A 14,640-nucleotide genomic window follows, 5' to 3' on the forward strand; every position below is an offset into this window, starting at 1 on the left:
TCTAAAAAGTTCAATTAATTCTAGGTACATGCACTCTGAGCCTGTCAGCCTTCTACAAAGAGTCTACACTGTGCACAAGTACAGTGTGCAAGAACAGTAAATCAGTTCCCGGCAGTACAGTAAATAAACGGTTTAGTCCAAATAGTGTGCTCTTCTTCAGCAGTAACTGTGAACATCATTTCTCCTTTATGTTAGAGTCATGCAAGAATGTCAGAGAAGATTAGGGCCTGTAAGTAGGGGCTCTACTGTCATTAACTAAGGAGGGGAAAGGAAGTCCAAGGTAAGTACTGCAGACAAGCAGATGTGCAGTAAGGGTACTTTCCAGAGCTCAATAACAGTGGACAAATGCTCAAAAATCACCTTTGTCAACACTTTAAAGGTTTAGTATAACAATAACATGCAGATTTCAAAGTTTATTTGAAAGTATTGGTTCTTTAAACCCAAAAAACAGTAGCAAAATAATTAAAGATGAGCAAATTGGTCATCTAAGCAAAGCGAAGCTCATCAAGCCGCTGGCCTTTCAACACCGCTCCTCTCCCTGCCGCTTTACTCTGGGTGCCGGGGAAAAGCTGAATCCAATCCTGGGAAAATGGGAGAAGTTTCCCAGGATTGGATCCAGCTTTTTCCCAGCATCCTGGGAGGAGTTGCAGGGAGCGGAGCAGCGCTGAAAGGCCAGCCGACTTCATGACCGGAACACAGATCGAACAAAGCGCTTCGTTTATGAGATCGATTCACTCATCTCTTAAAATAATGCTTTGCTTTTAATATACAACACTATCCCCTTGTCTATAGATGTAACAGATTGACATTGCATGTTCTCGTTTAGTCTGCTCATAATTACACCTAAATCATTACACTCCTTTTAGACTCACAGAATATAATAATATAAGTCACACCCTCAAGGTGTTTGTTCAATTCCATTATGACTTTTAGTTTATGAAAGGCCTTCTTCCTGAATAATAGACCAATGTATTTTCAAATTACCAAAGGATATTGCTACATTAAAAAAAAAATAATAATTATATCTAATTTTTCTAGGTCAGTTTGTAATTAGAAAATAACATTTTCTTCTTTTATTATTTTTTTTTACAGTTAATTCACAGTGCACAATGCTATCTGTAATAATTATTGACTCTTGTACAGCTATAACAGTGACATCACCAAAGTCAATTAGAACTTTGAGGATTTGAAGAACATTCTTTTATGGAGGTCTGTAAAGCTATAATAATACAGCTTTAGATGACATTTTCACTTTAGGGTTGAAGTGGTATTTGCCATTGAAATCTCGTATTTAAGCCATTTATTTGCGGCATTGTTTAACTAAAACCCATTAGTAAATGGCCAATGCGTGACCAAAAAAAAAAAAAAAGCTTTAAAAATTTCTATATCATGAAAGTAGGTTGCAGTAGACCTGAAAATAAATGGTGTTTTGATCGAGCAGGAAGCTAGTTAAAATAGGAAGTAACATCAGAGAAATGTGTTGCTTACCTCAATGGAAAGAATTTATTAAAGGACGGATGGTTTATTAACTTGCAAAAGGATAAAAGACTGGTGAGGTTTTTGCAATTGTTAGTTTTGAAAAGAACCAGACAGATTGATGGACACAGACACCACTGTCAATAGGAAATAGACATCACAGGATTTTGCCATGCTGTGTAATTCTGGGAAAGAAAAGACTGTTTTCTTCTCATAAAGGAAGTTAATAGAGTTTAACAAGCACTAGGAGTCTAATGCACAAAAAGAGCCACAACATAGATTTGTTTCCATTCCCCTTTGTTCACAAACTGTTCAATTGATGAACTTCTGGGGCTGTAACTAAAGCTATGCTGACTATAGCTAAAAATAGTAAAGGTTCACATCTAGCCATAATGTTGTAAGTTGTTAAGCCATTTTTTTAGTTTTCTTTATTCTGGTTTTACAAGTATATTCATCTCTTATTGTAGGTTACGTGAAAGTGCTATTTCTACATGTAGACATGTGAACGTCCAGGTAGTCATTGTCCCACCAACCTTGTAATTTAATTTCAAAATTATTTTTTAAAATAAATTCAAAATTAACAGTAACTGCTGGAAAATTCTATAACATTTATAAATTTTACATTAAGGCTGGGTTCACACTACATATATTTTAGTCAGTATTGTGGTCCTCATATTGCAACCAAAACCAGGAGTGGATTAAAAACACAGAAAGGATCTGTTCACACAATGTTGAAATTGAGTGGATGGCCGCCATATAACAGTAAATAACTGCCATTATTTCAATATAACAGCCGTTGTTTTAAAATAACAGCAAATATTTGCCATTAAATGGCGGCCATCCACTCAATTTCAACATTGTGTGAACAGAGCCTTTCTGTGTTTTCAATCCACTCCTGGTTTTGGTTGCAATATGAGGACTACAATACTGACTGAAATATACGTAGTGTGAACCCAGCCTTAATCTGAATAAGCTAGACCTGTTGTTAAGCTACACTTTACAGCCTTCTACCCCTTTCTGTACCCATTTTAGAGCCATTTTTGTGACCCCAAGTTCAGGTCCCCATTGACTTCAATGGAGTTTAGGTCCATGCAAAGGTTCGGGTAAAGGTCTGGGTTGTTAAACTTTTTTTTTCTCCTTGTGATTAAACGAAGCGATCAAACCTGAATATCCATGCATCTGCCCATCACTATGTGGTAGGAGTAAACATAGTCTTTCATCCTAGTAGTGACACTACTGTATGCTACTCCACATTGGTAACTTATTGCCACTTTCTCAGATAGATTCAACATGAATGTACACATTCACGCACACTAAAGTATTTTAAGATAATGATGACATGAGCACAGAATTTACGTCTGCAACATTAAAGTCTGCAATTTTGAAAGAGGTAAATGGTTCCATTGGTGACTTTGACACAATTGCCAACATTTGAAAGGACTGTAAAATAACAATTTTGCTATTGTGAAAAATAATGTATTTGCTATTATTGAAAACAAACAAACAAACACAATTTCTGTTAAAATATATCTTTGAAATTTATTTCTAATTATTATTACAATTTAAGTCAATTTGAAACTGTGCATTAGAGAGACTCTGTCAGCAGGTTCATGGTGTCCTATCTCAGAATAGCATAAACCAGTGACAGAGAAGCTGAACAGAATGATGTATCACTTACATTGTTCTGTGCTGCTGATTCAAAGATATCCTCCTGAATAACATGGACAATAAGTAGTCCTCTTCATTATGTTCATAAGCCTAGTAGTCCTGGATATTCATGAGAAGCTGAAAACTCCACCCACCAGCTGCTGATTGGCAGTTATCTATCTATGCTGTGTATAGGCAGTAAACTGTCAGTCAGCAGCTGGAGGGCAGGGGAAGGGGTGTGGCAATAATCCTATTCTTCTGCATATTAGGAGAACAGCTGAACAAAATGATGTAAGTAAAACACTGATCTGTTCAGCATTTCTGTCACTGGTTTATGCTGCCCTCATTTAAGGCTGCATAAACCTAGTGTTAGGATAGGGACAGGGAGACACAAGGACAGGTGAGCCCTGAAGCTGGCACCCGCCCCGCTGCCCCTACCTGCTTGCCTCAGATGCCCTAGGTGGCAAACGGACAACTGGACGGCAGTCCCTAATCTACTAAAGTGAAACACTAAACGAAACAAGACAGACAGAACACAATGAGAGCAAGGTCAGGAATCCGGGTCAGTAACGGTCGAGCAGTGCAGTACAAAACGTGTCCAAGGGGTAGTCGATAAGTCAGAAGCCAGAAGTCAAGATACCAGAAGTCAGAAGCCAGAAGTCAAGATACCAGAAATACAAAGCAGGGAAAACACTTGATCCAGATACACTAGCGAACTAGGCACTTTCACAGGCAGGGGGTGGAAGACAGAGGAGGTTACTTATGCAACCTGTAATCCCAGCCCCCAGGCGTGATAGGAGCTGATACTCCAGGTCCTGCCCAGGTACTGACAGCTGACTGGTGTGTCAGCTGTCAATCAACAATCAGTAAAACCTACTACAGCTATGCTGATCGGCCAGGGGAGATCACCCTGGCCACTGCTTCAACAAGGAGTAGCAGAGCAGAGTTAGTGAAAAACATGCACAGCAGTCCGGCTGCTATGGACGCCGTCGTCACGCCCCCAGCAACCGGCCTGAGCGTTTATTCCTAGTCCTAACAGAACCCCCCCCCCCTTGAGGAGGGGCCTCCGGACCCTCACAAGGACCTCCAGGCTTATCAGGGTATGACAGATGAAATTTTCTGATTAAATCAGAAGCATGGAGATCTTGTGCAGTTACCCATGTACGCTCTTCCGGGCCATAGCCCTTCCAGTGTACTAAATACTGTGTGGAATTGCGTGCTTTTCTAGAATCTAGAATCCGTTCCACCTCAAACTCTAATTTCCTCTGAATTACCACTGGAGAAGGTGGAGGACAAGGACCCACAGGAGGTACATATTGTTTAAGGAGACTCTTATGGAACACAGGGTGCACACACAGAGATCGGGGTAACTGTAACTTGAAAGACACTGGGTTTATGACTTCGATGATGGGGAATGGACCAATAAAACGAGGAGCAAGTTTGTGAGAGGGAACACGGAGATGCAAATTTTTTGTTGACAACCAAACCTTATCACCAACGGAGTAGTCAGGGCCGGGACGGCGTTTACGGTTGGCGTATTTTATTTGTTTTTGCTGGGCATCTTGAAGAGTCACCAGACTCTCTGCCCAAACTGTGCACAGTTTTTGGGTCAACTCAGCTACAGATGAAAATTGTGTTTCATTATTGGGAATAGCAGAAAACTGGGGATGGTAACCATAATTACAGTAGAAGGGGGATTGTTGTGTTGACGTGTTTACTTGGTTATGGAGAGCAAATTCTGCCATCGGTAGGAACTTTGACCATTTATCTTGGTTTTCAGAAACATAACACCATAAGTATTGTTTTAATAATTTATTTAAGCGCTCAGTCTGGCCGTTAGTCTCAGGGTGAAAAGCCGATGAGAAGGACAACGATATTCCTAGCATGTTGCAGAATGCCCTCCAAAATTTTGCCACAAATTGGACACCCCTATCAGAGACAATATTCATTGGTATCACATGCAACGGAAGAACATGCCGCACAAGCAAACCGGCCATTGTTCTTACGCTAGGTAACTTTTTGGCTGGGTTCACACTATGTATATTTGAGGCTGTATTTGGTCCTCATGTCAGGTCCTCATAGCAACCAAAATCAGGAGTGGATTGAAAACCCAGAAAGGATCTGTTCACACAATGGTGAAATTGAGTGGATGGCCGCCATATAACAGTAAATAACGGCCATTATTTCAATACCACAGCCGTTGTTTTAAAATAACAGCAAATATTTGCCATTAAATGATGGCCATCCACTCAATTACAACATTATGTGAACAGAGCCTTTCTGTGTTTTCAATCCACTCCTGGTTTTGGTTGCTATACAGCCTCACAAATACAGCCTCAAATATACATAGTGTGAACCCAGCCAATTTAAGTGCAACAAGATGACACATCTTAGTAAATCGGTCCACAATCGCCCAAATCACTTCCCTTGGGAAGGAGGAAGATCTGTGACAAAATCCATGGAAATATGGGACCATGGCCGACTGGGCAAAGGGAGAGGTTGAAGTAGACCCTCGGGTAAAGACCTAGGGGTCTTAGCCCGGGCACAGGTCTCACATGACTTCACATACTCTCGAACATCCCTCTACCAAGAAGGCCACCAACAAGAGCGAGTAAGTAGGTAACCTGTTCCTGCTATACCTGGGTGACCTGCCAGTACCGAGGAGTGAACCTCCTTTAATACTGCCCATCTGAGGTTTACCGGCACAAACAATTTGTCAGAAGGTGAATCTATCGGCGCATCCCCCTGTGATTTCAAAATAGCATTTTTCAGATCCACAGATATACTAGCTATTACTGTACCAGGGGTCAGGATACCTTCTGATTCCACCTCAGGTGCTTCACAAAACCCAAAGCTTCGGGACAAGGCATCTGCCTTTACATTTTTAGACCCAGGACGATAAGTCACAACAAAATGGAACCGGGTGAAGAACAGGGCCCAGCGTGCTTGTCTGGGATTTAACCTTTTGGCCTTATCCAAATACAGCAAATTTTTTGTGGTCTGTAAGGACCGTAATCTGGTGTCTGGCTCCCTCCAGGAAGTGTCTCCATTCCTCAAAAGCCCATTTAATGGCCAAAAGCTCCCGATTACCGATGTCGTAATTCATTTCTTCCTGGAGAAGTATGCAACGGCTCTTAGGTTGGTATAAGGCTCTTTACCCTGGGACAATACAGCCCCAACACCTGTCTTGGATGCATCCACTTCTACCACAAATGGTAGCTCCGAGTTGGGGTGCACCAATACAGGGGCAGACAAAAAACTATGCTTCAACCGGACAAAGGCCTGTTCGGCCTCAGGAGACCAGGAGGTTTGATCCGCACCTTTTTTTGTTAACTCTGTTAGAGGTTTCGCAATGAGCGAGAAGTTACGAATTAACTTCCTATAGAAGATTGCGTAACCCAAAAATCTTTGAATCTCCTTTAAGGTGGTGGGCCTTGCCCACTCTAACACCGCTGACACTTTTTTAGGGTCCATTTGTACCAATTCTGGAGTTAGAATGTACCCTAAGAATCCAACCTCCTTGACTCCAAATAGACACTTAGAGAGCTTGGCACAAAGAGAATTCTTCCTTAGTCTAGACAGCACCTCACGGACATGTTTTACATGTGATTCCCAATCAGGGGAATAGATGAGGATGTTGTCTAGGTAAATCACGACAAATTGGCCGAACAAGTCGCGGAACAGGTCATTAACGAACCTCTGGAAAATGGCGGGGGCATTACTCAGTCCAAAGGGCATCACAAGATACTCAAAATGCCCCTCGGGAGTGTTAAACGCCGTTTTCCACTCATCACCTTCCCTGATCCGGATCAAATTGTAGGCACCCCGAAGGTCAATTTTGGAGAACCAACGGGCGCCTACCACCTGGTTCAGGAGATCCGGGATCAAGGGAAGTGGGTGTTGATCCTTAATGGTGATCTTATTCAATTCTCTATAGTCTATACAAGGACGTAGGCCTCCATCTTTCTTCTCCACAAAGAAAAAACCAGCACCCATAGGAGACACGGAAGGCCGAATGTGACCCTTTCTCAGACTGTCCTGTATGTACTGACTCATCGACTCTCGTTCTGGGGGGGACAAGTTAAAAATACGGCCTTTAGGAAACCTGGCCCCAGACACGAGATCGATGGCGCAGTCATACGGACGGTGAGGAGGCAAGGCGTCAGCAATGGCCTCATTAAACACATCAGAGAAATCAGCAATGTATTCAGGTATATCAGAAGCACTACTGACAGTACACACTATAGGGTTTACTTGAGACAGGTGGGAACCACAAGAATTACCCCACTTAACTAACTCGGTGGTTCTCCAAATACCGGGTTGTGTAGAGGTAACCATCGTAACCCCAGGATGATGTCTGCGGCCAGCTTGTCCATGACAAAAAAGGAAATAAACTCATAATGGAGACATCCCACCCTCATTGATACTTCTGGGGTCCGGAATCAAATTTTTCCACCACTTAGGGGGGCCGAGTCAGCACCTGCAACTGAAAAAGGAAAACAATGGGGAACTAGTTCTAAACCCAGGGACAATGCCACAGAGGTACGCATAAAGTTCAGGGCGGCGCCTGAATCAACCGTAGCTTGACAGGAAAAGACAATCACCTTAGAATACAAAGTAACAGGCAGGAAAAATTTATCAAATATTTTCGGAGGTACCTGGGTGCCTTAGTGACCCTCCGGACTGTCACTCAGGCACTGGAGTTTTCTGACTGCAGTTTCGGTTTGGATGGACAATTGCATACGAAGTGACCAGGCTTCCCACAGTAGAGGCACAGAGACATCTCTAGGCGGTGCTTCCTGCGGGCTGCGGCAGAGGTAGATCCCAACATCATTGGCTCTTCACCTGCCAATTGAGGAGACGGGGATTCCGTAGCCCTAAGAGGGGTCAGGGAAGGTCTGGCTGACTGACTCTGACGTGTAGAAGTAGTGGTCACCCCCTGTTTCTCCCGCCGTCTCTCTCTTAGGCGTCTCTCTATGGAGATGGCAAGAGTCATCAAGTCACTCAGTGAGTCAGGGGAGGGATGACTAACCATCGTATCCTTAATAGCATCTGACAGTCCCTGGCGGTAAAGAGTCTTTAGGGGAGCATCAGGCCATCTAGTAACTGCACTCCACTGCCTAAATTCAGAAGAATAGTCCTCTGCCGTGCGGCGGCCTTTCTGAATGGACAACAGATGAGACTCAGCTAGAGCGGCACGATTGGGGTCGTCATAAATTTGTCCTAAGGACCAAAAAAACTTTGGACTGATCCCCATTCAGGGGCTTCAGGAGGAAGGGACAGAGCCCAATCCTGGGGTGCCCCTTGGAGGAGAGACACTATCATAGCAACTCTCTCAGCATCCCCTGAGAAAGGATTGAACCTAAAGTATAACTTACAGGCCTCCCTCAATGTCCTTAATTTGTCGGAGTTCCCATCAAACCAATTTGACATCACCATTTTGGGCCGGGAAGTCTGTACTGGAACTGTCACAGGGGCCTGAGTCGGGGTCGTCTGCGTCGCCGACAGGGTTAGAGAATCGAATCGGTGTGACAATTGCGCCACGGCACCAGCCATGCCTTCCATCCGGGTCACAACAGACATGGTGATATATAAGCGATCAGCTACTGACGGCTCAACAGACATGGTCAACCGTCGAGATCGCTGACAAGGGTATGGGCCTGTGAAAATGTTAGGATAGGGACAGGGAGACACAAGGACAGGTGAGCCCTGAAGCTGGCACCCGCCCCGCTGCCCCTACCTGCTTGCCTCAGATGCCCTAGGTGGCAAATGGACAACTGGAAGGCAGTCCCTAATCTACTAAAGTGAAACACTAAATGAAACAAGACAGACAAAACACAATGAGAGCAAGGTCAGTAATCCGGGTCAGTAACAGTCGAGCAGTGCAGTACAAAACGTGTCCAAGGGGTAGTCGATAAGTCAGAAGCCAGAAGTCAAGATACCAGAAATACAAAGCAGGGAAAACACTTGATCCAGATACACTAGCGAACTAGGCACTTTCACAGGCAGGGGGTGGAAGACAGAGGAGGTTACTTATGCAACCTGTAGTCCCAGCCCCCAGGCGTGATAAGGGGCTGATACTCCAGGTCCTGCCCAGGTACTGACAGCTGACTGGTGTGTCAGCTGTCAATCAACAATCAGTAAAACCTACTAGAGCTATGCTGATCGGCCAGGGGAGAGCACCCTGGCCACTGCTTCAACAAGGAGTAGCAGAGCAGAGTTAGTGAAAAACATGCACAGCAGTCCGGCTGTTATGGACGCCGTCGTCGCGCCCCCAGCAACCAGCCTGAGCGTTTATTCCTAGTCCTAATACCTAGTGACAGATTCCCTTTAAGCAGACAAACAGGAAGCCTTAAAAATGACACCTTTAAGGCATTTAAAAAGCAATCCTGGAGAAAGTGATATACTTCTCATTAAACATATGCTGGCCCTAAGAAGTGCTCTATTACACAGCACACCAAAGGTAGAAGTACTATGCAGCCCTTTTAAGCTCTGCATTAAGTAAAACACTATGTAGCAATATTAATTAAAATCAATCAGAGCCTAAATTTGAATGCTTTCAGTGTGTGAGTTTAGCTGACCTTTAAGAACTGCTCTAGACGCTCTTTAAGATCCTTTACAATAAGTAAAAATATTTTCATTTTTCTGCTTTTTATATCTGCTGCAAAATGTTCAACTCAGCCTGCATCTGTCACAGTGAGTAAGAGTCACATAAACTTTTTATTTTGTAACTCGTTGTATATTTATTTATGTAATAACAACAAAAGGCAAGGCACTAGTATATTAGTGTGAGAAGCCCGGCTACTTTCTTATGGTCCCTTACCACTGAATTTTTATCTACTTTTCTAAACCAGGGTCTTCTATGTCTTCTCTAAAGTAGAAATTAAAGGAACAGGTAGGTTCTTGCAGAAAATACAACTCACAGAAAGCATATAAAGCAGTACAGGATCCCTAAGGCTTTCAATGACATTCTAGCCATAGAAGTGAAATGAATAATTTGTCAAACAGAAAGAAAGAAGACTGTGACACTGGATAACACCATTTTGCACTTAATAGAGCAGCTAGTAGTTGTCACATAAAAAGCCCAAATCATTGTCTGCTAATTCAGAAACATTTGTATGTCCTGTAAAAACCAACCTTCTGCTTATTCAAGGCCATGTCCACCTTCACAGACATTTTTAAAATTGTTTCAATTGAGCAGATTTACTTTTGCAAATGTGCCATAATACTGTCTGGTGTCTTACAAAACGGTTAGGTCTTCGACAGAATGTCTTCTGGTTTTGGTACACAAGGATGTAACTAGGATGTGACTGCAAAAATTCCCTAGAATTCTGACAAGATTCTGCCACAGTTTTAACTAACTAATAGTTGACTTTGAGAAAGTGATAATTTTGGTGCATTCAATTTAGTCCAAGAGGAGAAACTAATGTGCAACATTTTGCTTGGTGTTAACACCACTCGCCAAGAGGTTGGGAAGTGGGGCATGGCTGTGCATGAAAGAGGTGTGGCCCCTGCAAGTGCCATTTATCACTATTGACACCTGCATTCAAAGGGATATTGTAGTTTAAATGTACACCGCCTCAGAGCTGGCATTGATTCCAGTGAGGGCACATGGGTAGTGATGAGCGAACATCCCGATGTTCAGTTTGGATTTCGAACACTTACGTAAAAAAAAATGATCACAATTGGTTTGGTTTGTGTTTGCTGAACATTCACGAACAAATAACAAACGTACAATAAGGCTGGGTTCACACACAGTACATTTCAGGCAGTATTTGGTCCTCATGTCAGGTCCTCATTGCAACCAAAACCAGGAGTGGATTGAAAACACAGAAAGGCTATGATCACATAATGTTAAAATTGAGTGGATGGCCATCATTTAATGGCAAATATTTGCTGTTATTTTAAAACAACGGCTGTTATATTGAAATAATGGCAGTTATTTAACGTTATATGGCGGCCATCCACTCAATTTCAACATTTTGTGAACAGAGCCTTTCTGTGTTCAATCCACTCCTGGTTTTGGTTGCAATGAGGACCTGACATGAGGACCAAATACTTCCTGAAATATATTGTGTGTGAACCCAGCCTAAGGCTGGGTTCACACTACGTATATTTCAGTCAGTATTGTGGTCCTCATATTGCAACCAAAACCAGGAGTGGATTACAAAAACAGAAAGACTGTTTGAAAATTGCTCAATGTTTCTTTTAGATAATTTGGAACAATTAAATAATGTATCTGTAAAGCTTGACACAGCCTTCACCTTGGAGCACTTATAAACATTATCTTGTGGACCTTATTATCAGCTTTTCCCAGAAATGTTATTTTTCTTAAATGATTACTTTAATGAGGAGGAAAGATTTTGGTATGAAAGGCGGAAAGCTGCGGGGAGTAAATTTTTTTAAAAAAATAAACTTTCATAAATTTAGTTTAGTTGAATTTAGTTACTTTCACACAACTTTTTTTGTTATATTTTGTGACTATATTGCATTAAAGGAGAAAAAAGTTATAACTACATTATATTTGGGGATTACAGAAATTTAAATTATGTGAATTCTGGCGACTTTCGTGGGACTGCATTACAGAAGTAATGCTGTGATAAGTACATGAGCAGCAAGCAATTTTGGCTGTTACCATTTGCATGAATATGAACACAAAGTGAGCACAATGGGCAGTTTGCCTCTAGCTAAACACATTTTAAAAGAGCTATTCAGAGGCACATATTGTGAAGAAAGAAAACACCTGACACTTAAATATAAGTATAATGACACAATTTTAAGAAAGGCTACAGTAGCTTGGAGATAGAAATTTGACAATTACTGAAGACCATTGCCCAAATAGAAGTATCAAATAACTGAAATATTACGACTAGTTAATTCTCTCCTTTTACTAAAAAAAAAAAAAAAAGTATATATACAATGGAGAAATATCCCGACCTGATTGGTTAACATGAACAAGTCTAAGGAAACATGACATGGAGACTGAGCAGTACAACTTGACCACAAACTTCTTTGTTTGTGGTTAAGAAGGAATGCAATGTAGATGTCATTACTTGGTTTCTTAAATTTAATTACAGTATACTATATAGGCTTGTTAGGCTGGAGCCGTCCTACTGTCTTCGAAAAATGGTTTATGGATGAAGAATATGAAAACAAGATATACGTATTTTATGGACGGTATGCAATGGAACGGATTACCGGAACTCCCAGCATCATGTATCATTATAATGCTGTGAGCTCTGAAACAGTTTATATCTTTGCCGTATTGTTTTGAAGCTCCCAGTTTCATAATGATACATGATGCCTGTAGTTCTGATAATTTGTACCGTTGCACACTGTCCGTATATACAGAATGTGCATGGAATGTAAGAATAAGGCCTAGGGTTTCATATGCACAGCATGTTTCCTTCAGCAAAGTTTACCCATGGTTAGTAGAGATGAGCGAACACGATTCGATCAAAATGGTATTCAATCGAATATTGCGGTATTCGAAAGATTCAAATTCAATCGAGTAGTGTGACTAATATGCGTGAAACATTCGAAAGCCCTCCCATCGCAGTTGGCACTTTTTTTTAATCCAATCACCATGCAGGGAGGCCATGAGGGACCCTGGGAGTACGCACGCAGCGCAAAAACATCGTCTACCCTCATTGGTTGGCTGAACCACATGACCTCGAATATTTAGTAATTGACTTCCGCCTCTCGACTGCAGATGCGCTTTCAGCCTAGCCAGGGAGAGATCTTGGAGCAGGGAGAGATAGGTTTTAGTAGCGTTTTGGTTAGGCAGGCTTACTACTGAACCCAAAAGTTCTTTTCAGGGCTAAGATCCAGCGAAAAAGTCATCTTTGAATCCAAAGCACTTCCCAGTGCTCAGACATAAATGATATAACAGCAGCAGCAGCATCAATCAGCATTCATTCCAGTACCCCGTGTGTACAAGTGACTTATAGTGACCCTGGTTTAGCCCACTAAGGGCACGTAAACATTATACCTATTGTGCCCGTTGTCCACTAAAAGGCACGTGATACCTATTGTTCTAGTAGCCCAGTAAAAGGCAAGTGATACCTATTGTTCTAGTAGCCCAGTAAAAGGCATGTGTAGCTATTGTTCCAGTAGCCTAGTAAAAGGCAAGTGTAGCTATTGTTCCAGTAGCCTAGTAAAAGGCACGTGTAGCTATTGTTGCAGTAGCCTAGTAAAAGGCATGTCATACATACTGTTCCAGTAACATTCGTACAGCATGATGCGTGATACGCACGAATAACATGACGCTCTACGGACGCACATTGGAATCATGTATGTAACGCTGCGCAAGAAATACGAAGTAAATGTGTGAACATTGCCGTAAACATTCGTAAAGCGATCGCAACTGTGGAAAGTGGCATTATACTGCGATTTTGGGGTGTTGGGTGCACCCAGGCATGCTCCCCCTGATGTAACAGTGTCATTCCGGAGGTGTTTTAATGCATCTAAAAAAAATGTACAATATTATTATTTGATTTTAACATTTTAGGAGCTATTCTTTCTAATATATTTTATCAAGAAATAATTTTATAGAAAATTTGTCTGGGTTAATCACAATGATAGTTTATCTACAGGGAGGTTAAAACTGTTTAACATAGTCTTGCGGGAAAAGTGGTCAGAAAGAAACAAAAGTTATTTTGGGTAAGGAAGGTTAACAAATCCTACATAAAGAATAAAAAAATATTTATTTTAAAGGGTACTGTTATACTTAATATTATTCTTTTCCTTTTTTTTTCTAGTGCCTTGTATTTGAAGATGCACCGAATGGAGTTAAAGCCGCACTTGCAGCTGGCATGCAGGTGGTTATGGTTCCTGATGAAAATCTGAATCGAGATCTTACTAAGGAAGCAACATTAGTTCTTAACTCGTTGGAGCAGTTTAAACCAGAATTATTTGGTTTGCCACCTTATGAATAGAGCTGCCAATACAATTTGGTTGGAACGTGATTTTTGTCAACAATAAAAAATGAAACTGATTATTCAAACATTTACAGGATAAATAAAAATTTCTCAAGGCCATTGTTTTTTTTAGATCTCTCTCTCTCTCTCTCTCTCTCTCTCTCTCTCTCTCTCTATATATATATATATATACACACATACACACACACACACATAATTATTGAGGGTTGACATTATAATATTATAATTATAATTCTTCAACTGGTATCAGAAAGTTCAATAGATTTGTAATTTACTACTATTAAAAAATCTTAAGTCTTCCCATAGTTATTAACTACTATATGTCCTGCAGGAAATGTTGTTTTATTTTCAGTCTGACACAGTGCTCTATGCTGACATCTCTGGCCGAGACAGGAACTGTCCAGAGCAGGAGAGGTTCTATTGGGATTCATAGAGAACTGAGACAAGCGTTTCTGTCTCAGCCAGAGATGTCAGCAGAGAGCACTGTGTCAGACTAAAAATAAGACACCACTTCCTGCAGGACATATAGCAGCTATTAAGTATGGGAAGATTTCTTAATAGAAGTAAATTACAAATC

At 41.5% G+C, this 14,640-nt stretch overlaps 1 protein-coding gene across 1 annotated transcript in view; it reads left to right on the forward strand.

Moving 5' to 3' along the window:
• The window catches only part of PUDP (pseudouridine 5'-phosphatase), a 223,879-nt gene extending 209,717 nt beyond the window's left edge, over positions 1-14,162 (forward strand). Inside the window, exon 4 of the mRNA XM_069945330.1 lies at positions 13,884-14,162. Within this exon, the coding sequence (XP_069801431.1) occupies positions 13,884-14,060 (177 nt within the window). The 3' untranslated portion in view covers positions 14,061-14,162. The remainder of the gene's footprint in view (positions 1-13,883) is intronic.
• Positions 14,163-14,640: the final 478 nt, after the last annotated feature.

This window comes from Dendropsophus ebraccatus, chromosome 11 (genome assembly GCF_027789765.1).
Source record: "Dendropsophus ebraccatus isolate aDenEbr1 chromosome 11, aDenEbr1.pat, whole genome shotgun sequence".
Classification (NCBI taxonomy): domain Eukaryota; kingdom Metazoa; phylum Chordata; class Amphibia; order Anura; family Hylidae; genus Dendropsophus; species Dendropsophus ebraccatus.